A 26073-nucleotide genomic window follows, 5' to 3' on the forward strand; every position below is an offset into this window, starting at 1 on the left:
TTTCTGAACATTTACTGTATAAAAACATTCTCCCTATACCCCTACAAATACTTATTTGTCCTTAAGGCCTAGCTTAAATATCTCCTACTTGAGGAAGCCTTCCCAGTGCTCAAGATTCAATAAACCAAGTTAGCACTTACCCAAGCCTCTGTTATCATACCCCGTCATAATGTAGCATAATGTGTTTGTACATCCATCACTATAGTATTTAGCACAGGAACCACAGTTCTTAATCACCCACTCTGATTCAAGGCCTTAGCAAGGCCTCTTGTATCCCCACCCCCACCCCCATTCCTACCCTGACCAGCCTTATCTCTGGCAGAATCCTCCTTAACCTTGACTTCAGCACAAATGCCACTTTTTCTGAGGCTATTCCTAACCATTTAATGAAAACTAGGTTTCCCTTTAGTCTTTTCCCATGCTTTCATTTACAGCATTTATCACAATGATGAATGCATTTTCATTTGTGCTTGCTTCTTAAATTTCAAGGTCTCCCATTAGATCATAAGCTCCAGGGGTACAGAAACATGTTTATTCCCTCCTGGTATCAACAGTACTTAGTACAGTGCCTGGTACAAAGCAGAAACACTGTACTTAGTTGAATGAATTAATGAATCCTATCTTCAGTACCCAGCTTTTAGTGAAGACTAAAGACTTATTAAATGAACTGTCAAACTGCTAATAGTGTCATTTTTAATGTTAAATATTTATGTGTGAAAAGGTGTTGAGAAAAAATGACTGTTTATTGGTAGCACATACATTCAGAATCAGGAACGATAGTGATGCTGAACAACCTGACTGCATGCATCGCTGAGATATCACTGTGACGTCTTTGCTCTTCGCTTTCTCATGGTTCTGTTTACACAAACTTTGTTTCATTCACAAAACTTGAAATACTGTATAAAATTATCTTTAGGTTATGTGTATAAGGTGTATGTGAAACATAAATGAATTTCATGTTAAGACTTAGGTCCCATCCTCAACATATCTCATGTATATGTAAATTGATATCTGAAAATATCTGAAATTCAAAAACACTTCTGGTCCAAAGAATTTTGGATTAGCGCTGGGCAATCAGTATAGTTAAGGAGCTAGAAACACATTCATGCAGGAAAGGAAGGAGAAAGGAAAGCTCTCTTAAAAATACACGACTTCCATGATGTTATCTCTCAAAGTGTAAACAACCTGCAAGTACTTCAACCAAAATCACTAGAAGTGCGGAGGGGGCACGTTCAGTAGTGCGACATTAATATATTTGCTATACTTAGTTGTATGATCCCACTTTGGCTCCTGACTGTATCCATTTCTACCTCTATTCTCTGTACTCTGTTCTTCACATGTTTTTCTTCTTTCTCTGCTTGTTGAAAGGCTCAGCTCAAATATCTGGTTATACTAACCAGGAGTGAATTTGTTCCTCTCAACTCCAAAATATATTTTGACAGGAATGAACAATTGTTACGGGAAGTACACAGGTATGAGAGATGTGAACTTTGGAGTTCGAGAGATTCAAGCTTTTCTACTTTTAGGTATGTGCCAAGGTCAGGCATGGCAGGTTTCTTTTTTGTCCTCTTGCATGGTAAAAAGAGTTCTCAGTTACGCTTCCAGCAAGGGTGTAGTCTACTGGGGTCCTAGCTTCATTCACAAGTCTCCTCTTACAGTTAGTGCCTGCCTAAGGTAGGGAGTTCTATCTTGTATCCCTCGCTCAACCATTAAGGGAGAAAGCTCCAAGTTTACAGTCCTTGGTTAACAACCGTGAGAGAAAAAAGGAGCTTTTGTGCTTCTCTCTTAGGATTCCTGCTTTTACTTCATTGCTGGCCTTTGTGGAATCCTTTTTATGCCTGCCTATCAAAAAATATTAATCTTAACCATCATTTTTTTTTTATCATTTTTGTAATTCCAATTTGGAGGATAACCATAGAAATTACCTTGTAGTACATACAAATCTAGAATTAATATAGTTGCATCATTACCAAAAGTTAGAAAATTTCTAAGTACAGAGAAGCAGCTTTTTAAAAAAATTTTATTGCATTTTAGGTTTTGGGGTACATGTGAAGAACATGCAAGATTGTTGCATAGGTACACACGTGGCAGTGTGATTTGCTGCCTTCCTCCCTATCACCTACATCTGGCATTTCTCCCCATGCTCTCTCTCCCCAACTCCCCACCCCCTGCTGTCCCTCCCCAATTTCCCCTCAACAGGCCCCAGTGTGCAGTGCTCCCCTCCCTGTGTCCATGTGTTCTCATTGTTCAACACCCGCCTATAAGTGAGAACATGTGGTGTTTGATTTTCTGCCCTTGTGTCAGTTTACTGAGAATGATGGTTTCCAGGTTCATCCATGTCCCTACAAAGGATACTAACTCATCATTTTTCATGGCCGCATAATATTCCATGGTGTATATGTGCCACATTTTCCCTGTCCAGTCTGTCATTCATGGGCATTTGGGTTGGTTCCAGGTCTTTGCTATTGTAAACAGTGCTGCAATGAACATTCATGTGCACGTGTCCTTATAGTAGAATGATTTATAATCCTTTGGATGTATACCTAGTAATGGGATTGCTGTGTCAAATGGAATTTCTATTTCTAGGTCCTTGAGGAATTGCCACACTGTCTTCCACAATGGTTGAACTAATTTACACTCCCACCAACAGAGTTAAAAGTGTTCCTATTTCTCCACATCCTCTCCAGCATCTGTTGTCTCTGCATTTTTTAATGATCGCCATTCGAACTGGTGTGAGATGGTATCTCAATGTAGTTTTGATTTGCATTTCTCTGATGACCAGTGATGATGAGCATTTTTTTCATATGTTTGTTGCCCTCATGTATGTCTTCTTTTGTAAAGTGTCTGTTCATATCCTTTGCCCACTTTTGAATGGGCTTGTGTTTTTCTTGTGAATCTGTTTTAGTCCTTTGTAAATTCTGGATATCAGCCCTTTGTCATATGGGTAAACTGCAAAAATTTTTTCCCATTCTGTTGGTTGCTGATTCACTCTAATGACTGTTTCTTTTGCTGTGCAGAGGCTGTGGAGTTTGATTAGGTCCCATTTGTCTATTTTGGCTTTTGTTGCCAATGCTTTCTGTGTTTTGGTCATGATATTATTTTAGAGGGATAAGAAGCAAGAACAGAAATGTTAAATCTAACTCTATCCAAGGAATTTCCTCAACTGCCTTTCCCAAAACTTCCTGACTTAGAAGAGAGATACCAAAGATGTGTGGAGAATATTGCACCTAACTGAATTCTACCCATTTCTGAACCAAAAATGGGGAAATAAAAGTTTTGAGAGTTAAAACTGTCCAACACTTGGTTTCACTGGTGGATTTAATTCTTTTGAGATTTACTTTTAAAGTTAAAAAAAATTTTTTTTTTGAGACAGAGTTTGGCTCTGTTGCTCAGGATGGAGTGCAGTGGTGTGATCTCAGTTCACTGCAACTTCTGTCTTCCAGGTTCAAGAGATTCTCCTGCCTCAGCCCCCCGAGTAGCTGGGATTACAGCTGTTGCCACCATGCCTGCTACCACATCTGCCTAACTTTTGTATTTTTGGTAAAGACAGGGTTTCATGGTATTGGCCAGGCTGGTCTCAAACTTCTGACCTCAAGTGATCTGCCTGCCTTGGCCTCAAATAGTGTTGGGATTACAGGCATGAGCCACCACACCTAGCCTTGAGATGTAAATACATCAGTATATATAATTAGCAAATAAATACCACAATCAAAAAAGTATACACAACTTTGGCCAGGTGCATTGGCTCACACCTGTAATCCCAACACTATGGGAGGCCAAGGTGGGTGGATCACCTGAAGTCAGGAGTTCGAGATCAGCCTGGCCAACATGGTAAAACCTCCTATCTACTAAAAATACAAAAACTAGCTCGGTGTGGTGGCGGGCGCCTGTAATCCCAGCTACTTGGGAGGCTGGGGCACAAGAAGCGCTTGAATCTGGGAGGTGGAGGTTGCAGTGAGCCAAGATCATGCCACTGCACTCCAGCATTGGCAATAGAGTGAGACTCCATCTCAAAAAAAAAAAAGTATACACAACTCAAAGTATTTAAATCTGAACCGGTTTCTAGATACATTAGAAAACCACCTACAATGCAACCAACAGCCACTACTACCAGCAGGAATGTCTGAAAGGAAGCACAGCTGGTTCCTGCGACCTACCCAACCATGTCATTAACTGTATTACTTGCTCCTGAGATGGGAAGAATCATATAAGGTAACAGGATACAAAGTTTAGCTGATCGCACAAATGATGAAACAAAATCCCTCAGTAGACAAATACTGCTTTGGTTGATAGTTTATTAAATACACTACATTTGTATCTTTTTCTGTAGGTTTTTAAATTGTTCACACATGAACTGAGTAAAAACGTACTTTATAGAAAACCAAGTGCAAAACTAAAATGAAAGAATGCACATACTGCACACATATTTAACCGCTGAAATGTTAGAAATTAATCTGTACAAGTACCTAATGAAGGGGATTATGAAATGTTAGGTGGTTGCGTTTCTTAAATCTGGCACCAAGCCATGACTCTGAAAGTGTTAATGTTGAAGTGTAGATGCAAAATGTCTATTAACAAAACTGTTTAATCTAACAGTTTTGAGAACCAGGACAAAATACTGTTTTTCTTTCACAGACACTTTTCTAAATCAACTATCTACAGACTCTCTCCCATTCAGAATCAGTTGTGTGGACTAAGGAGGCAAAAAATAAATTCCTTTTAGAAAACCACACTGGAGCCTATTTACAAAACATGCAAAGGGACAATTTTAAGCAGGTGTTACTGCAAAACTGCTCAAAAGTGAATACAGCAGAGTGACAGAATATACCTGTACTTCTACAAATATAGGGCCTTCCTCCAGACTTTCTGGAAGAAATACATTTTCAGTGTGTGGACTATAAAATGGCATACAATGCAGAGACAGAAACAAAGAAGTTTGCAAATCTTTTATATTTCCAGCTGTTGAGACAAGATTTTTGAAAGCTGATGTTACCTCTAGCGGCGAAACCAGAGCCAGCTATTAAGCAGCCAGAAAGCTACAGTAATTGAATACATGACCATTTCTCTTTTAGCACGTTCTTTGTTCTCCTCTTCCAAAAGTTGCAGACGTCTATTTAGTTTGATTATCTAAGTGAAAAACAAACACAAAAAATACAACATAGAGGCTTTAACGATTCCTATAAAGTAGTAAAATGATTTGTCAAAAGTATTATAACATGGAAAGTTTCATCTGGAGCAAAATAAACACAACTACATACAGAAAAACATGTCATTCATGACAGCTTAAATTTATTTAAACATCCTTCCCCTTTCCCTTCTTCAGATTTCTGAGTTAGGAAGGGTATATTTCCTTCCTACGGGACTCCTTCCCCCTTCTATGCCTCTCCTATGAACTTCTTGTCACTCAGCCTCAGTTGTTCATATTTAACCTGGCATAAATGCTTTCTCTGTCCACTTCTCTGAGTTACTGAGGCAATCCAATAAAATAATCTATTGCAGTGGGCCTAGGGATATGCCACCCAAACCCTTCAGGCCTGAAGGCTAATTCCCCAGCTGCTGGAAATGCTGCTGGCTGACAGTACCACCCTTGCTGTTAGCCCTTACGGTGAAAAGCCCTGGGATGAACAATTGCTGCTTAAGCTCATGCTCTCCTACTGATCTTTACTTAAAAATATTTTATTTAATCCAATTTCCTTCTATATCTATTTGGCATAGACACAATGAGAAAACCAAATCTGCCTTCCTTACATGTGTGTGTGTCTGTGTGATCTAGAAACTGTGGGAGTACGTATTAAAAATATGCATGTGAAACTGCAGTTATAAGAAAGGATTTATTACAGAATACAAGACATACGTACGCAGAGACCCTTTGCAAGCCGAAAGGAGTGGTTTCTAAATAGAGTTATTAAACAAAGTAACAAAGGTTCCAAAGTGATTGTTCCACATTTCAAAAGCCAAACTTAGGGCTATACTGGTTTGCTAAAAATTCTTTGTTATTGTCTAGAATTACATTAATCTATCTTGGTAATACTGTTTTATGCTGATAAAAACATGTAAATAGTAGTTCAATATATGTTTAATCAAAATGAGAAAATCAGTTATGGCTTACTAGTTTGATGGATAAAATATTTCAATTCACAGGTCCCACAGGAGAGAAATCGATAAAATGTTGAGAACTATCACTTTAAAATACTGTATGAATGCAACTTAGAATTATATCTTATTTGGTACACTAAATACCTGTCGTCTTAGTGAAGCTGCATCTACAACAGTCAGGTCATCTGATGTTCCTTCAATTGTTGAATCTATATTTGAAATGCCATACCTGCAGATAAGAAACAGAAATAGAAATGAATATTAAAATAGAACTAAGAGTAATTAGCATGTCATGTTACATTTACTGTAATGCTCAAAGTAGTATTCAGAAAACTGGTACCCAATAATATGAATTACTAAATTTTACCACTTGAATTTCTACAAATAAAGGAAAGAAAAAAGTTTAAAATGATAACTACCTACAATACTGAAAAAGGGTACTAAAAATTGGAGAATGAGAAAAAAATCCTGACTAAAGATACAAATAGAAAATTCTCAAGCTAGAAGAGCTGGCAATGCCAAAAAGGATCCCTGGCTGAAAAGGTTTGAGAGCTGCCACTTAGTATAGAACGAAATAGAATTCTTATACAAACTTATGTCCATATGCAAGCCCATAGGCATAGACTCACTGGCAGGCAACGCAAAGTAGACTAACTCTAACTGAAGAAAGACTCATCACCTCTTCTCATTGCCTCTTGTCTTGCCATTCCTATTCTTTGCTTCTTGTCTTTTTTTTTCTTTTTTGAGATGGAGTTTCAATATTGTTGCCCAGACTGGAGTGCAATGGTGCAAACCCAGCTCACTGCAACCTCTACCTCCCAGGTTCAAGTGATTCTCCTGCCTCAGCCTCCCAAGTGGCTGGGATTACAGGCACCTGCCACTACGCCTGGCTAATTTTTGTACTTTTAGTAGAGATGGAGTTTCACCACCTTGGCCAGGCTGGTCTCAAACTCCTGACTTCAGGTGACCCACCTGCTTCAGCCTCCCAAAGTGCTGGGATTACAGGTGTGAACCACCACACCTGGCCTATTCTTATTTCTAACTACTTACGTTCTACTGTGTTCTCCCGCAGAAACAATTATAAAATTTCCTGAATATATCTTGCCACTACATTTAGCTCTAGAATTGACCCAATAATGAATAAGAGGCTGTGTATAAAATATTACTAAAAAACCACTAAGACAAAAATCCAGAGAAAGCATATTAAAAAAGTACTTTCTGTTCCAATGCAATTACTTCTAAAAGGGGAACTAATTTTTAGATGAATGACACTAAACTTCTGAAAAACAAAGACAAATGCCATTCTTCTCCTTTGCCTGGATTTCCACATTTTAAAATTTAACTGAATTAATAGCTTCCTTCACTGAGATATAACTTATATAACCACACAATTCACCACACATGGATTTAATATCCTAAATGGTTATTTTACTAAAATGGCATAGTAAATTTTCTAAATGAGCAGAATATAAAAAAACTGAATTAAAAGTTACTCCTGTGTAGTCCACAGAATTGGCATATGGATCATCTATTCTGTTTCCCAGCAAGTCCCCACTACAAAAAGCACATACCCACACAAAGGGATATGAAGCAGAATTATATTTTTCATTCAGACATGTTAAAGACAAAACTATTAAAAAATCCTTTTGTTTCAAATATAGTTAAAAGTAATAAAAATACTTAAAGTATGCAAAAACCTTAAACAATAGATGGCATGTACCAACTCTAGATAATTGACAACCATCTCCATATGTTCCTTCTTCGGCTAAATTATCTTGCTTTCTCATTAACTGTCGCCATCTTTCAGGAGAACACAATAAATAACCTGGAATACTGAGGGTAATTACACTAGTTAGAGAAGTAAACTCCTAAGTTAGTAGATTGCTGGAACCATGGGTTTAAAATGATTAGTGGAAAAAATAAAGGTTGAAGATTCCCTTTTCCTTCACTTCATCCTCAAAATAAAACTCTTCTATTTCTCTGAGGCCACATTAGAGATGAATAATCAGAAAAAGAAATCAAACAGAAGCAATTGTTTAAGGGATCTAGACTGAACGTAGAGAATGAAGTATACATAAATGAAAGCGATTACTCACAATTTATATCCTGAATTAATTAAGGTTTAGATACCTGAAAAGGAAATCTCCTTTGGAGAGAAATATAAGGATATGACAAAAGATTTTACCTACATAATTCAATTGAAAACAAAAACATGTTACTTTACATTGTATTTTAAACAAAAACCAGTATTTATTAGAACTAAAAAACTCGAATGCTAAGTTAGACCACTGGCTGAAAATACCAATAGAAAGATAAAAGGATCACAAACTTAGAGAAAAACAGAAGGGAAACGACAATGAACTGAACTAAGATTGTAAAAAGAAACAAGCCAGCAGAGTGGTAGGGGACCACCATAGTCACACTTTACAATTTCTCCAACATGAGCTCAGTTTTAATGAGCAGCTAATGTTTCCCTTTTCTCTTGCTTCAATGAATGTACCAGCTTCTTCTAGGCACAGAAATGATGCTGCCAGTTTAAAATCTACTGCTACAAATACCTGTCTGCTTAAATAAAACTGAAACAATTATACAGTAATAGCATCTGTGAATACCAACTAGCTTTTGATTCTGTTTTTCCAGACTATGGGAAAACTACATGGGAATTTCAGCACTTAAGAACTGTAGTTCTTAAGTGCCTGTGCATGTCAGGAAGAAAGGAACACTCAGCCTAAGCATGTCTGAAAGTGTGAAAAGGGCAAAAATAAAAGAGAAGGCCTTAGATCAACAGATGGTGAAAAACCTTAAAACTAAATTTCCTTTCTAATATTCACCTTGCCAAGCTGTGGAGTTGTCAGTGCTGATTTCTCCCAATTTAAGACGATGCCTTACAGGTTTGTTCACACGCTAAAAGTGACACTGCAGATAATTAACGACTTAAAAGGAAATGTTGGCCGCAATTCAGGCAACCATTAAAATGATGTACATAGAATAAGATTTAAGACAATTTTTTCTGTTTTAGTATGCAAATTATTATAAACCACTTATAAACTATTAACATTGCATTTAAATAAAATATCTCAGCTGTTCACATCTTACCATAATTATTAAACATTTCCCCTCATACTAACTGGCCAAATGTCATGACTGATTATTCACTGTTCTTAGAGAGAAGCAAGATATACTCAATGAGGAAAGCTGTAGAAAGAAGTTCAGCTACAACACACAGCCATGGCTACAACATGCATCATGTCCTGCAACATACAAATTCCGCCAACCATTTACTCTGGTAATTACGAAGTCTCAAAATTTACCTGACGTTGTCATGATGAGGATTAGAAGTGGCGGCAGCAGACCCACCACGCAACACAGGTCTAAGGCAGGTTTTTGCGGGAGAAGGCACAAGACAGAATCAGGAAACAGAGAAGTAATAAAATAAAAGCAAAAACAAGACAAATAAATGTCAAATAGGATTATATTGTATGTTTCAATACAATATAATATCTGTCAACTACTTTAAAAAATTCCTGTCTCATGTGTTCTCCATTTTATCATTTTTATAAACTAAACATTTTATCATTTCATAAACTACTGATTAAAGAAACAAAGGGAAAATCCATATTTACATGAGAAAACAGCACCAACATATATTTTTTTTGGTGCTTTATGAAATTTAAGACAGAGGACAACTCTGTTTAAAAAGTGTAATTCCTTTCTTCTAGTTGAAAAAAAAAAAATCACTAGCATCTTTAAAAGCATATCAGGACCTGTTAGCTGCACCTGTATGACCATGGTTGCTCATCTGGTATCAACAGCTCTATCTCAAAAAATGTATTAATAAATTTCAAGAAACTCCATTTCCCACAGTTCCTTCCCGCCCACCTTATTAAGTTTGAATAGTGCCTGATGTCTCAATGTAGCTGTGTCTCATTCAAACTCTCAGCTCTCCAGAGTGAAAATGCAAGCCTCTGCTCTGAAGCAGTGAAGATCAGGCAATGTGCTATTGCACATCACAGAAAGTGCAACCAACAATTTGAGTCTGATCTTGAGACAACCAGGAGTGACATACAGGGCCGCTGGAAATGAAGACTAAGGTGCACTGGGAAATTGGTGGGGATTTCCACTCATTCTCAGTATATACTTTGGTGCTAGAGGACAGTTAGCTTTCTACCTTGATAAGAAGCATCCTTTCCAATAAGTGTTATCTTTTAAAATCAAGAAACAAAAGCTTATACATGTTCACTGGTCAATTCCCCGTAAAACAATCAGCAATATCTACTAAGCAGAGAGGGAAGACTGGAATATTGGATCATATAAAGATTTTAAGAATTATTAAATCCTATTTTGGATATCTCATTTTCTAAGCAACTGATCTGGTTTTGCCTGAATTAAGTATCAAGACAATACTTAATTGTATAATGGTTAATGTTTAATACCAAATACACTAATTTTTTTCTGTAAGTTGGCACAGCTGTGCAATTTTGACCACAATACAAATCATTACTTTCTGATAATTCAATTTACAGAATAAAATTCTAATGTTTAACTTCTACATGTCTTAAAAGTACTACCAGTGCTTAAAGAAATTTCCGGGCCAGGTGTGGTGGCTCACGCTTGTTAATTTCAGCACTTTGGGAGGCCGAGGAGGGCAGATCATGAAGTCAAGAGATAGAGACCATCCTGGCCAACATGGTGTAGCCCTGTCTCTACTAAAAATAAAAATCAGCTGGGTGTGGTGGCACATGCCTGTAGTCCCAGCTACTTGGGAGGCTGAGGCAAGAGAATCGCTTGAACCCAGGAGGTGGAGGTTGTAGTGAGCCGAGATCATGCCACTGCACTCCATCCTGGCAACAGAACAAAACTCTGTCTCAAAAAAAAAAAAAAAAGGAAATTTCTGGAGCCTAGATGATGAGGGAGTCAGAGACTTACTGGGGAAACATGTTTGACTTTTACTTTATTGCCTAAAAACCATGAATAAATCACATATGCTTGAGACAGGTCTTAAATTCATCTCATCCTACTAACATATTTTATTTACTCTGTGGTATTAGAAACCTGTAGTTTAACTACAATCTTAAATTACACTAACATGAAAATGGTTAACTAGATGAAGCCAACACTGTGTGTTTCCTAAAGCTTTTTAAAGTGAACACAGTATGTTCAAATGGTTCTGTGATATTCAACATATTCCACCACAGAGATTTCCCTTTTATAATGCAGAGCCAGAAAATAATACAGTTACCTTTCACAACGTATTTCATTTTGTCTTCTCACACTGGCAATTGACACATATAATATAAAAGTAAATTAGACAGGTATTTGGCAAAGTTAGAAACTTCATTCAAGTACCATTTTCTATAAGCATGATTTAATACATAAAATCTTTTCAACAGTATGCTTTGGAGAGTGGCGAAAGGGAAAGAAATCCAAGGCTACCACTGAGCTCCACCATTAACTTGTGTACTGATGTTTCTGAGTAAATATGCTCTGATGTAACATAATATGTGTTTCTTTGCTATAAAAAACCTGCTACAGGAAATAAACAGTTTGACTGGGGGATCAGAATTACACATTTTCTTAAAAGAGAAAAGTTATAAATAACAAACATTGTATCCACTGCAACTCCAGATTTCTAGGTCTTCTAAATTGTCTATTTATAGGGATACTTGCCAAAAATATAAATTATTCACACATTGGTTTCTTATTCTATTCACTCAAAGCTGGTAAAATCTGTTAAGAAAAAACTGTAAAAAATAATCAAGCCCCTCCTAAAAATAAGAGCTAAGTATTACTCATCTATCAATATTTAACCAATGTTCTTACACAGGAAAAAAGTTTCTTTTTTAAGATGTTAATATTTTACATTGTAAAATGAGGTACGTAGCTCTAACAGATGTAGGGAGAGATGGGCATTTTCTAATCAGTTAAGGACCAAATCGTAATAGTATCTTAATTTTTGCTGCACCTGAGGAAATAATACACCTGGTGCTTTGGTAAATTTTCAGCGTATGAGTTTTCCAAATGCATGACACTGACCTGTGTAAATAAACTTTTCTAACATGTACCTACGATTTAAGTTGGTGTTCAAACTGAGCTTGGTTTATACCATCTGCATTCTTGTAAGAAAAAATACATAGTACATAAACCTTTTGACAGCGTCCTTTAAAACGTAAACTGAAAATAGTTCTTATGTCAAGGAATTGTGAATCTGCATTATTTCATAGTGATAAAGCAAGCAGGAAGCTTTTTTCTTTTTCCCCCAAACAGTTCTGGCTTAAATTAACTATACCTAATGTGATGACATATGACCAAAGGATAAGGTATTGCATTAGCATAATAGCCAAGAGTAATAAAATAGAAAGGAAAAAATGATGGACAGAGCAAGGAACGTAGAAGCAGTAAAAATTTTATAAGCAGTATTATTTTATAATCATGCAAGTAGAACATTATCCAAATTTCACATTCCTATTTCTTATATCTGAAAAGTTATGCTGGATACTTCTCATAGAGGAAATAAAAACTGATTTGGCACTTAAAATTCTGATCAAATCTTGCTCAACACTGAGATCCTAAGAGATCTGAATACGACTTTAAAAAATCCTTCAATACTGAAGAGGCAATAAGACTGATGAGAATCTAACCCTCCCGGATCCAAGGTAACAACTGATGGTACAGATCTAGGAGCAAAGCATTATTAATATAACTCCTTCATGAATTTTTAAAAACTTACTTAAGTGAATGAGAAAAGATAATTTCTTCCCAGAAAAGGGATTTTAAAGTTATCAGTTCATCACAATGTAAAAAACTGAAATAAAATTTCACTTAAAGTCTAAAAATATTTTTCATTATTAAAAAAACAAGGGGCCGGGCGCGGTGGCTCAAGCCTGTAATCCCAGCACTTTGGGAGGCCGAGGTGGGTGGATCACGAGGTCAAGAGATCGAGACCATCCTGGTCAACATGCTGAAATCCCGTCTCTACTAAAAACACAAAAAATTAGCTGGGCATGGTGGCGTGTGCTTGTAATCTCAGCTATTCAGGAGGCTGAGGCAGGAGAACTGCCTGAACCCAGGAGGTGGAGGTTGCGGTGAGCCGAGATCGCGCCATTGCACTCCAGCCTGGGTAACAAGAGAGAAACTCCGTCTCAAAAAAAAAAAAAAAAAACCACAAAGTTTTACTAATACAATTTTTGACTTTGTACATTTGACCCTGAGGCACTATTATTTTTCTATTATGGAGGAAAAAAATCCGTATTTTCACAAGTTCCACATTACTGCAATGATCTGTGTATACGCTGGTGGGGAGATTGGGACAAATACTTTTTTTTCTCTTCGGGACATATAATTTGAATGTAATGTGACTTTGTCATCTAACAGTTTTTATACACGATTTAGAAATATATTTCTCATTCAGATATTTTAAATGTAACAGCATTTGATATGACATATTCTGACCTAATAATCTGGTCTCCACTAAGGATTTATTGTAATCAAAAAGTTAAGCAACTTAGTTGATGGTCAATAATTCTGTTTTAAGGAGGGAAGATAAAACAGACACTTGTAAATATTAGTTCTTAAGTAACTGCTACTTTATATTAAATATCATTGGAAAGATCTCCTACCATACTAAATAAAGAATTGGAGGCCATTATCCCTATATTATAATTAAAGTTGGGGAGGGGAGAAGATCCTCACAGGAATCCAGAAAGGTAGATACTACTATCCTTCCTCCCCATTTTTCAACAGACAAGGAAAATGAGGCCCAAAGAAGCTAAGCAGTTTGTTTAAGGCCACCATGCAGCTATGCACAGGGTGGATCCAGGTTAATTCTGAGTGACTCCCTGAATCCATGCTTTTTGTTCTGAACCTTGCTGCTTCTTACAGCTTCCCAATAGTCCAAGAATGTCTTTGAAGCTTCAAAAAGCATAAAAGGGAGTCAAAACCCTTGGGGGAAAAACAAACAAAACATATCTATACATAAACATGTATATATAATTTGCCTCCCACACCCTCATGCCATGAGCTTTCTTTTCCATCTCTTTTTAGTGCAGCTTTCAGTCCTTGGGCCCAAATGCACAGCACGAGGCCATCTCTGGGAAGGCTTAGAAAGGCCCGGAATTCAACAATCATAAGGAGCATGGACAAGTTTGAGAAGTACAGTGACATACTTAGGGCCTGTGTGAGGACTACAAGCATTCAACAAGAAAAAGTTTGTTCAGTGCAAGCCAGAAGACATATTTGTTCCTAAGAAACAGGATTTATTAGAAGGGCCAGCTTAATTTATTGTGAATTCTTCAAAATGCAGAAAGTAACGATTTAATTAAATAATCATAAAAATTCAAACCCTGACTACCAGAAGCCACTAGATAAGTGTTCACAGTCGAAATGAAATTGACTCTATCTTTCCCACACTATGACAAAAAAGCTACTGAATTTCCTTTAAAACATTGTGTAGTAACAAAGTGAGGACAAAAGGTACTAGAAATAACTACAAAAAAATTATTTGTATGAGTAAGTCTTAGTATACTACTAATGATTTTACTTGGAGATGTTCAAAAGTGATATAAGTTATCAACACTAAAACATCAGTGTTCTCAAACAGATGATAGCACTTGGAATTTTCAAAAGAAGCCTAGAAATCAGTCGTTGAGAGGAAAGGAAAAAGTGTCCTGACATCACCTCCTCAGATTTGTTTTAATAATCCAATCATTTTAGTAGCATAAATGATTACATCAAAAGACTAAAGAGGACTAGTATGCTTTAGTCCAACACTCAATCCAACAGGACCCCTCGGCATATCCCCAAATGGAGTCAAGTACTTAGAACAGGCTAGAAAAGCCTTTGAAAAAAATCATTGGCTTTCTTTGTATACTCTCCCTGATAGATGGGAAGCTAATGTAATCTTGTGAAATGTGAATTTTGGACAATAATTTCAAACTAAAAGAAAGTAAAGCAAGCTGTTTCAAACCATTGCATCTTAGAAGGAGGCTAGAAGGTAAAAACAGAAAAGGAAGACACCACAGTCCACTACACAAGAGGCCAAAAAATCTGCAACAAAGCTGGCAAGAGTCACGGATGGCCAATCACCTGCGATTTTCATCCAGCACATCCAAGATCTGCTGGTATGCCCTACGAGTAGAAGACTGGATGAGCGACAAAATGCCACGAGCAGAGGAAAGATTAGCTCCATCTTCAGGTAACATATGGGGAGGACAGACCCGAGCCTGTGGTGGCGATGGTGTCACACTGTTTACACAAGCACAGCAAACGAAGAGAAAAACACTCAAGTCAGATTTCTGTAAAACTTCAGCTGAGCAGTCTTTATGTTAATGTTCTTAGTTTACCTTAGCTTTCTTGCCCCCCTTTCCCACCTTTCACTCTCCCCACAAGAAAACAGTCAAAGAATAAACATTTTGAATTGTTTTCAATAACTAGCTACAAAGCAGCACTTATAACTCTGTAACCCTAAACATCAAGATAAATAAACCGAATATGAAGAACAACTGTACAAAGGGAAGAGAGAAACACAGCAATGAATGCATTCTTCACTTTGTGTTGATATTCCGATTCAATAAACCAAACTTCTAAGAAACAACACTGCTGTCAACTTATGGAAGATTACCAGAGTAGGACAGAGAATTCTCATACACAGATGGCAAAGTTTCAACACATGAATCAAAAGTGATTCCATAAAAACACCATTTCAAATACTTCACAGAGACAATGAAGCAAGTTGAAGTTTATGATGAGCAAATGACACTTGACTGCTTAATTATAGTAAGCATCTGTTCTCTAGTTAAATAACTACAGCATAAATGACTCTATCTGTTCTCTAGTTAAATGACTACTACATTCCCAAATCTGTGAATACAGTGAAAGAAGGTAAAGACACTTCTTAAATTATCAATGGCTGATAACTATTTCTGGGCTTCCTAGTGATGATAATATTAATCGTTCTTTCATGTGTGGGCTGAGATGCACAATTTCATTTGTCTCCGCCTGCCAGTGCTTTCTGAAAGCTGAATGAACCAATTCTTATGGTTCTAACCTAAGCTCTTAAGATCTGTGTCAGTATTTTCAGGGAGCTGTTTAATGTTACAGCATAATTATCTATTGTGAGGTATTTAAGTAACACAGGGACTTGGGAGATGGTTTGTTACAATAAGAGGGCTATGACGGTGGAATGAGGGGTCAACATTCTCAATGTCAAGGCAAAACTAACACCAGATTAAATGTAATCCCATGTGTATTACGTCTAAAAGAATAAAAGTGAAGCAGATGATAAACAATTGAAAAAAGAAAATCTCTTATTTTGACTGTGTAATCTTTTCTAACAGCATGTATTTGTTTGCAAACTACAAAATAAGTGGGATAATTTTTGACAGGATAGTTATAGTCAACTAATATTATTCTCAGAGTCCCAGAAAATTTAAAAACAAAATCTCTTTCACAATTTTATGAATGACTTTGAATGGCTTGGTGATCCAAAGAGAGAAGTGCCATAATATAAAAACCATGTTTTTCAAAGACTACTTAGAAGATCGAAGCCAAATCTTAACATAGAAAGTAACTAATCCACCAAGCCTGATTTGCCATAGGATTTAGGCCTAATGCTGTCAAGATAAACTTAAATTTTCAGATGCAGACTCGTGGTTAGTGATCTTAAATGTCTGTCGAGAGACTGGCAATCTCTGGGAATACATATAAGCCAACATTAGCTACTGACCCATGGTACTTGGCAAAACCCATACTGGACATGCCAGAAGGGAAACAAAACAAAACAAAAACCCCCAGCTTATCTGTGAAACAAAACTGTATGTTAGTCCTACACTCAAAATTCTCTTTAGGTGGCACTGTGAAAACCTGAAGCTCTTACTGCCTGTGGGAAACCAGACTGAGTTCATGTTAAAAAACTATATATCATCAGAGGCAGAATTAAAAATTGCCAGTTTTGCATCAACAAAAACAAACAATCCATCTTACGCTCTTCTTGATAGAGCAGCCAGTGTAAACGCCTGAATTCACTTAAGCAAGTTTTGAAGGACTGATCAGTACTTTGCCTTTGCATTTGGGGGCTTAAATGGAATACTTAGTGTGTCATTACATATTGATAAACAAGATACATAGTAACATTCTAAAGGCCCCAATAATCAATATTTAAAATTATCACCTTGGGGCAACAGTATGAATGAACTAAACTCAAATCCATGAAAAAAACTTAATGGGTTTTTGCCCATTAACAATGAAAAGAAAAGAAGGGTTACTTCCTCGAAGAGAAATCCTTTTGCCAGAAACAAACAATAATGAACTGTTTATTTAAACTGTAAAAGTGCAAGTGTTTTCTGCCCATACACAGGAAATGAGGAAGTCATCTTATAAAACAGTCAAACATAAACTACAAGGAGTTCCTAAGATGGAATACAGAAGGTTGGATTCTAAAACGATCTATAAGATCTCTCCCGATTCTAAGATTCTATGACCACATGAAATTAGAAAAAACCTTACATTCTTCTCAATTATAACTGAATATGAAAATACTTATATAGAAAAATAAAAGATCAAGTTGTTATTATCCATACTAGTAAAGATATTTCATCAAAAGCAGCATCAAAATCAGAGTTTGAGTTTCTAGTTGTTTCTCAAAAGAAATGAACATTTCAAAGATTAATAAAAAATTCAGCTTTTCATTCATGTGTACGGCAATCCTCCATAAACAGCAAAAATGAAATTGGGAGTGTTTTTTTAAATTGATGACTGCTTTTGCCAGTGTTAGGTATAGATTAAATAATGTCTTTGCTTGGTAACATTTAATTTGACCTAAAGATGAAATGAATCCCCATAAGATCACCAAAACTACATTAGTAATTAGAGCCAATAAATAATTTATAAATTCTCTTTTCTTTTTAAAACTTCAAGCAGTCTTGTTGGTCTTTTTCACAAACAAATGTAAGAACAAAAAAGAATAAGCTCCATTTTAACAATCAGTTTGACAGTAGCTAAAATGTACTCCACAGGTATAAACGGTGGAGGGAAACAGCACTTTTACATCCGTCCACTCATGTACCCATCCAAGGTTTAGTGACTCCATTTTTGTTGTTTTGACAAGTGAACTATTGTGGAAAATAAAAAAAGTAAACATACTACAAAGGCACTGAGAAGGTTAAGCAAATGGCATTATATGTATTAGTAATTTAATAAAAATGCGCTTTGATAAATTGGTTCCAGTGATGTTATAAGTCTCAACTTTACCTTTTTAAAAGAAAAGATTAGAAAATTTTGAGGAAAGCACTGATGTTTACCATGCTTCATTAGTAATAGCTCTACCTCATGCTTACATGGAATTTTATTACACAATTGTTAAGGAAACCACACAGGGCGGGGTGCAGTGGCTCACACCCGTAATCCTAGCACTTTGGGAGGCCGAGGTGGGTGGATCACTTGGGGTCAGGACTTTGAGACCAGCCTGGCCAATATGGTGAAACTCTGTCTCTGCTAAAAATACAAAAATTAGCCAGGCATGGTGGCCCGCACCTGTAGTCCCAGCTACTCAGGAGGTTGGGCAGAAGAATCGCTTGAACCCAGGAGGTGGCAGTTGCAGTGAGCTGAGATTGCACCACTGCACTCCAGCCAGGGCAACACAGTGAGACTCTGTCTCAAAAAAACCAAAAAATGAAAAACAAAAAAACAACACTAGCTAATGTCAGAACTAAAATTTAAATTAAAATGTACTTGGCATAACTATGTCATTATTAAAAGTAAGTTCAAAGTCAAGTACCTCTTTATGTGAGTTTTCATAGGAATAATGTTTCTCAAACTGTGGGTGTAACCTCTTCAGTGAGGTATCAGACTCTTCCAAAAAATAGGGTAAAATAATAAAGAGAAAACATTTTCACTAAAACACAAATATATTAATTTCTGTTGGAATTTTAAATAGAGAGGAAATTCTAATATACTGCCATTGTCTATGGCAATTGAATAGTTGTTCCTTGATGTAAAAAAAATAGAACCAGAATAAGAGGAAAATTGTTGGCTATCAGTGTGGTTTCTTCTGTTGCTTAAGACCTATATTAGCTACTGAATACCTGTATTATATACCAACATGTTCTGCTCCATGAGAGTTAGTCATTCTCATGCCTTATTTTGTCACATGGAAAGAGTGGGTTTAAAAATAAATGACAAACCACACTTAGACTCCATTCTTCAGGGACAAGATAGAAGAGAAAAGACAGTGTGGTAAAATTTAAAAAAAAAATTGGGATCACTTATCAGGTGAAGTCGAATCTGTAGAGAACTATTATGCCAATCAAAGCAAAATAAAAAGGATGCTTGGTCCTTATGTGCATATTATATTCCATGTTCCCTTCACCAATACATGGAAAATCATATACAACTTCTTTAGCTGGTCTAGTTATTTTTTCTTTAATAAAGTATATAATGACAGTTTGAGAAATCCTAAAACAGAGGTACTAAAAAGCCAAACAGGAAGATAATTAGGATAGTATATGTCAATTACCTGGTGAATAGATTAGTATTAACACAATCCTTCAAAATCAAAACAACTCCTACTTGTGAAAAGCAGAGCAGATAAAATCTTACGTGTACTCCGGTGCAGAAATCGGTGCTTGGAACCTTGAAATTTTATTTCTTGGGGCAGAATCTGATCTGTGCCACCTTAAATAATAATTATGCTTCTTTTACATATTCAGCTTTGATATAACACAAAGAAAAAGCTAGATCTGATTTTACTCTTTAGAACTCATTTTTGTGCCAAGAGCTGATGATAATCTTATGGCCTCATCAATGAAATTAAGAAAACAAAGGCTAGTGCATCTGCTCTCATACTCATTTCCACTTTATTCTTAAAGCCATGAATAAAATAAAGTGGAGGCAGGCAAAGTTTCATGCACTATGATGCACAACAATTTCATCTTACAAAGAAAAGACTAAAGTAGGTAAAGATAGCAGGAGTTTAATAATTATTTTAATAGAGGTACTATATTAATTTTTTCTTCATTATGTTAACCACACTGAATCATATGTTCATTACACAAAATTCTAAAGTTAATAAGATGCAGATTCTTAAAGATGAATTCAATTGTAAATTACAAAATTAACAACAGTAGGGAAAGAAACGGCAAGATTACGTTATTAACAAATCACATATATAACATGGTAATATACGTAACCATAACAAAAAATATGATTAAGCAATGTCAAGCATTTCACTGTGAAAATGTATAAAGATTCATTACTTTTACTACCAAAAAATGAGATTTTCAGTTTTATTAAAAATTTAGAAAATGTCACTAAAGCAACTTAAAGAAGAAAAGAAATCAAACATTAGTTAACACTGTAAATCTTTTCTGTTATGAGGAACTTATGTTATTAGGTAAATGCAAAAATATCTATAATCATCTACTCTAAATCATACTTCACTGGACTGGTTTTCATATACAATAAAGGGGTTTCCTTTTTCTTCAGTTGAATGCAGTTATCAAGAATACATACTTTGGGAGAATAAATAAAAGGGATACTATATTATAATAATTGTTTTTATTTTATTAATATAAAATGTCAAAGCAGCTAAGGACCTACATAGTAAGCCACATCTTTATACAGTGGAAAAGCTTACTAGAAATCATTGCTGCCTTACGATAATGGTACAAAAAGAAAATAATTAAAGCCCTTGAGTGTATGTTTAATCACTCTATAAAGTACTAAATACCAAGAAGCTACTTTAGCCATAAATGATACAGCCTCTTTACCGTTTGTGTAATACATTTGGAAATAGTCTAGAAAAATGGATTTCATGGGCCTGCTGACATCACTGCCAACTAGATACCTTTAGGGAAACACAATCATAAAACATCTTATATTACTAATGGTTGAATCTTGCAGTAAGCATCCCTTGAAGGAGGTATATATTCATTTTAACTTACTCTCTTCCTACACAGTCTTTCAGAATAATTTTAACTACCTTAGGAGACATTTCAATATTCTCCAAGAAATCAGAACAAGTTTAGTTCTCGTTTCACCTAATACAAGATAATGGAATTTCAATAAGGCAAGCAAATAATTTATAAAGAAGTTAGAACTTCCTTTTTCTTTCAAAGCAAGGATTAAAATACTTTAAAAAAAATCCTCTCTCTACCTTCAATATTAATGACCCTATCTCCATCAAAGCCCCTTCTGTACCACTATATTCTTTAGACAGGTCCAAACTAGAAACTAATACGGCATAATATAAACTGCTATCTTGTGCTCTAGTTATTTTGTAAATAAAACTAAATGTCTGCATCTATCTAGATTTGCTAGCTCCCAGAAGAGATGTATCATCTCCTGATTCATTTGGTTTCCACAGACGCTAACATGATGCTTTCCATCACATGTGGTCCATGATGAGTTTATGAAAACTGGCCAAAAAATTAATGAGAAAGAAATACTAATTTATATAATCTATTTAAAAAGCTACTACTGACCATGACTTTCTGATTAAAATTCTGACCAGTTTTCAAGGAACATTCTGTTTGTAAAAATTCACTAATTTTAATAAAAAAGTAAAAAAGCAGTAATATATCTTATGGTAGCTTTAACATCAGAATTTGATAATACAACCAAATGAAAAAGAAAGGTTTAAACAAATCATCTTTTAAACAATATACTTGTATTTTTTAAAAATGAAAAGGACCTAAAAAAAATCAATGAATCATAAGGGAGAAAGCTAAAAAATACTTTTAGAAAGAAAAAAATTCTGCTTGTCTCGCTACATTGTTAAACACAGCTCATTAGAAGCAAAGCTGGAAAGGACCAGTTCACAATCTTACGGTAACTTAATTAGGAAACCATGCTACACAGGAGAGGATAAGGTTACTGAAAAATTCTCACAACCAACAAACTGGGCAGATTTTAAGACTATAAGTATGGCAAAAATGTAAAACAATTTTTAAAAACTACAGGAAGTGATTATTTAGAAAAACATGGGCTTTTCTAAACAGAAAATATCCTGAGAAAACTTACAAAGGAAATAGAATGCTTAGTGCTGCTACTCACAGAGAATCATTTCTGACCAGCTGTCCATTTTGGCGAACAGCATTTTCACTCATAGACCGCTCTCTTTTTAGTCTGCCAACTGCACGGATCTGTTAAGGCACAAAGAAAAGGAAGGAAATAAAAATATTCTTAGGAGCCTAGTAGCTGCTTAGCATCAAAAGAACCTTGAGACAAGGTTAGTCAAAAAATTTACAAAGAATATAACTAAGAAAAGGCAACCAAGAATTGCTTCCAGGGAGCGTATTACTGATAGACTTGTTAAAAAAAAAAATACACACACACATACACACACATACACACACACACACACACACACACACACACACACACACACCCTACTTACTATAATGCAGATAAACAGGAATGTCTATTTACTTTAAGAAGAACGCTACTCTGGTTTCTTTTTTAAGTATCACTCTTACTTGGTACAATTACTATTATTTGTTTAATCTTATGCTATATACTTATTTATAAGAACAATTTATATAAAGTTTTTACAGGCACATATAGAAAATGGAGAGTATCTGTATTATAAATAAATGTTCCTGGTTTCTAGGGTTATAACAAATTAAGATTTGGTTGAATATTTGAAAACTAGACTAAAAATGTATCTAGCTTAATGGTTTCGGCATTCCAGAATGGCCGCCATCTCTAATCCCACATGTTCTTCTTATAAAATGTATCTTTGACCTTCTTACATTAAGAGACAGGATCTGCTTCTTTGAAATTCAGAGGGCTGGTAACTCCTATAGAAATGATGCAAAGTGACTTCTGAGGCTAGGTCCTAACAGTTCGAAAGAAAGAAGGCTTTCTTTCCCCAGGTTGTTCATATTTGGAATGGGACCATGACATAAGCAAGGCCAAGTAGCCACACAGTGAGGCCACGTGTAGGTGCACCTGCCAACAACCCTAATGGAGGTCGCAGGCAACAGCTGGTACCAAGTGACATGTGAATGAGCAAACCTTCAGATAATTGTAGCTCCAGCTGTTGAGTCATCCTGAGCCTTTGAGACTTCCTAGCTTAGGCCCCAGACATTGGGAGAACAGAAAAAAAGCTTTCCCCATCATGCCAACTGCAAATTCCTAACCACAGAATGCATGAGCAAAACATAGGTTTGTTTGTTTTAAGCCACTAAGTTTAAGATGGTTTGTTACATAGAAATGGATAACTAGAACAGTGGTAATCATTAACTTTTCTGCTTATTTAAAAATACATATTATTTTTTTTGAGACAGAATCTTGCTCTGTCACCCAAGCTGGAGTGCAGTGGCATGATCATGACTCGTTACAGCCTCAAACTCCTGGGCTCAAGTGATCCTTCCACTTCAGCTTCCCAAGTAGCTGGGACTACACCACCACACCTGGCTAATTTTTGTATTTTGTAGAGACGGGGTTTTACCACGTTGCCCGGGCTGGTCTCAAACTCTTGAGCTCAAGTGTTCTGCCCACCTTGGCCTCCCAAAGTGCTGGGATTACACTTTTGCAGGTGTGAGCCACTGCAAAGTACTTAAAAAAAAAAAACAAAAACAACCCCCTCTCCACTAAAACAGCCATGGCAACATTATGGTTTTATTTTGCTTTCTGGCGTTTTTTTTCAGACAGGGTCTGGCTCTGTCGCCTAGGCTGCAGTTCAGTGGCACAATCTCAGCTCTGCCTCCTGGGTTCAAGCAATTCTCCTGTCTCAGTCTCCCGAGTAGCTGGGATTACAGATGTGCACCACCACGCCCAGCTAATTTTTGTATTTTTAGTAGAGACAGGGTTTTACCATATTGGTCAGGCTGGTCTCAAACTCCTGACCTTGTGATCCGCCTGCCTCAGCCTCTCTAAGTGCTGGGATTACATGCATGAGCCACCATGCCTGGCCTGGATGTTTGTTTCAATCTGAGATTTTTCTTTTGTTTTGCTGTGTTTTAGATAGGGTCTCACTCTGTTGCCCAGGATGGAGTGCAGTGGCACGATCTTGGCTCACTGTAACCTCTACCTCCTGGGTTCAAGCAATTCTCCCGCCTTAGCCGACTGAGTAGCTGAGATTACAGGTATGCGCCACCATACCTGGCTAATTTTTGTGTTTTTTGGTAGAGGCAGGGTTTCACCATGTTGGCCAGGGTGGTCTTGAACTCTTGACCTCAAGAGATCCATCTACTTTGGCCTCCCAAAGTGCTGGGATTACAGGCATGATACACCATGCCTAGCCTCAATGCAAAATGTTAAAATGTCTTTCAGAATCATCCTTCATTGATTAAGCACTTACTTTTGTTCATCCCTGAGGCTGAGAAATAGTTTCCTAGGTTCAAGCAGCTTCCTGGAAGTTGGGTCATAGGGTCTTCTGTGTCTAGTTATATAACACGCAGCACTAGACATATGTTGCACGCATGCATTCAATTCTCCTTTAATATGCTTATACTCCAAGTTAAATTTGATTATTCATAAATTCCTGGGCAAGTAAATGTCTTCTAGGTTTTTTGATGGCTGATTCTCTCAATCTGTTCAAAACCCACCTCTCGGGAATCTGCTAAGAGCCTTAGTGCTTTTCCTCTATACTTAACCCCATTTTCTGTGGGGCTTTTATTGCAGAAGGGGAAAAGGTACAAATTAACAATGTAGACTGAACAACTGGGGTAGAAATCTTCCCTCCCCAAAATGGTCACTGTCCAAAATGTAAAATCATGAATCACGGGGAGAACAGTTAAGCCAGTAACTGTGGGTTTTGGGAAGGACACATGGCCCAATTTGCCAGGAATGAAGACACCATGCTTGTGCTAAGAGGACCTTCAAACAGTAGTTGTACCACGAATGCAAGTGCACATCTCTGAATTTTGCATGCATGAATGCGCATCTACATATACAATTCAGCTTTTCCTTGTCTCTCCAGACTTTTGCTCCAATCTGCTCATTGCAGTCCCAGCTCCTCCTTCCACAAGTGAAGAGGAAGGAAAAAGAGCTCAATGAACCATCACCAAACTATGATCAGATCCATATTCACGAAGTTCTTGATTTTCTAAGCTCTCGCAGGAGACTTTTAAATATTCACTGAGTCCCTGGGAGTCCTTTTGCATTTGTTTTAGGATATATCATATAGCTATGGTTTTTTGCTTCACACCCTTAGCATTGCCATGTCAATTGAACTGGGTACTAACAACCATCTGCTACTTCTATAAGGTAGAATTACAGGTCTGGGGCCTTCTGCTAGACATCCGTGGCTTTTGTGTTATCCTTCAGATTCTAAGGTTGTGGCTTTCCAAGTATTAATCTGTGTTAAGGGTGGTTCTAGTTGGATATTATTTCTTCTACTCCTCGAGCTCTGGCTGTACACTCTGTACCTAACTGCTGTAGAATCTGGCATCCTGTGGATGCCATTTGATGGCTTCTGTATAAAGCTGGCATGGCTTGGAGATAGTTCCATTTCTGAAACCACTCATTGCCTTTACTCTTCTCTTCCAAAATCAGGTCAGGGTTTACGTACACCAACTGATGTTGCTCCTTCCAGATTAATTCGTAACTATGGACAATTCTTGTATATATCTGGGGTTCAGTGTTCTTCAAAGATTTACTATAGAAATGAATGGTATTCTCGTACTTCTCTTTGAAGTAACAGATGTCAATTTGGGAAAAAGCTTTTACTCTATCTTTAGTCAGTCTGTTTTCTCTTCTAACTTCAATGAACTTCTCATGAAGCTCTTAGGATTTATTGTAGATTATTTTTTCAAAGCACACCATGCCTTGATTGACAGGATATAACGGCAGAGTCCACATCTTTGACCCGGTCACACTGTTCGAGGCTGTGTCAAATCTAACAGGCGGCATTTTCCAGCTCTTTCTTTACCGTTCTTTCTTCTTGTTCTCTGGAAGATCTTTCCCCACTTGCTCCAGTTTGGATTCCTTTTTGAGAAGAGGTAGAAGTGTCAGTGTCACAGCTTCTTTCTCCTCATTCAC

The 26073-nt window shown here is 36.6% G+C and overlaps 1 protein-coding gene across 18 annotated transcripts in view; it reads right to left on the reverse strand.

Annotated features, from left to right (window-relative positions):
* Nucleotides 1-4278: 4278 nt before the first annotated feature.
* The window catches only part of MFF (mitochondrial fission factor), a 33123-nt gene continuing 11328 nt past the window's right edge, over nt 4279-26073 (reverse strand). For 5 of the 18 annotated variants that reach the window (XM_010336207.2, XM_010336213.2, XM_010336210.2 and 2 more), the window contains 7 exons: nt 22141-22229; nt 19687-19761; nt 15178-15336; nt 11336-11368; nt 9408-9467; nt 6241-6325; nt 4279-5127 (listed from right to left, as the gene is read on the reverse strand). In XM_010336207.2, coding sequence (XP_010334509.1) covers nt 4996-5127; nt 6241-6325; nt 9408-9467; nt 11336-11368; nt 15178-15336; nt 19687-19761; nt 22141-22229 — 633 coding nt within the window. In that variant the 3' untranslated portion in view covers nt 4279-4995. The remainder of the gene's footprint in view (nt 5128-6240; nt 6326-9407; nt 9468-11335; nt 11369-15177; nt 15337-19686; nt 19762-22140; nt 22230-26073) is intronic. The other 13 variants (XM_010336231.3, XM_010336230.3, XM_010336226.2 and 10 more) reach the window with 8 other exon arrangements.

The sequence above is a fragment of the Saimiri boliviensis genome, chromosome 5, assembly GCF_048565385.1.
Source record: "Saimiri boliviensis isolate mSaiBol1 chromosome 5, mSaiBol1.pri, whole genome shotgun sequence".
NCBI classification, from domain to species: domain Eukaryota; kingdom Metazoa; phylum Chordata; class Mammalia; order Primates; family Cebidae; genus Saimiri; species Saimiri boliviensis.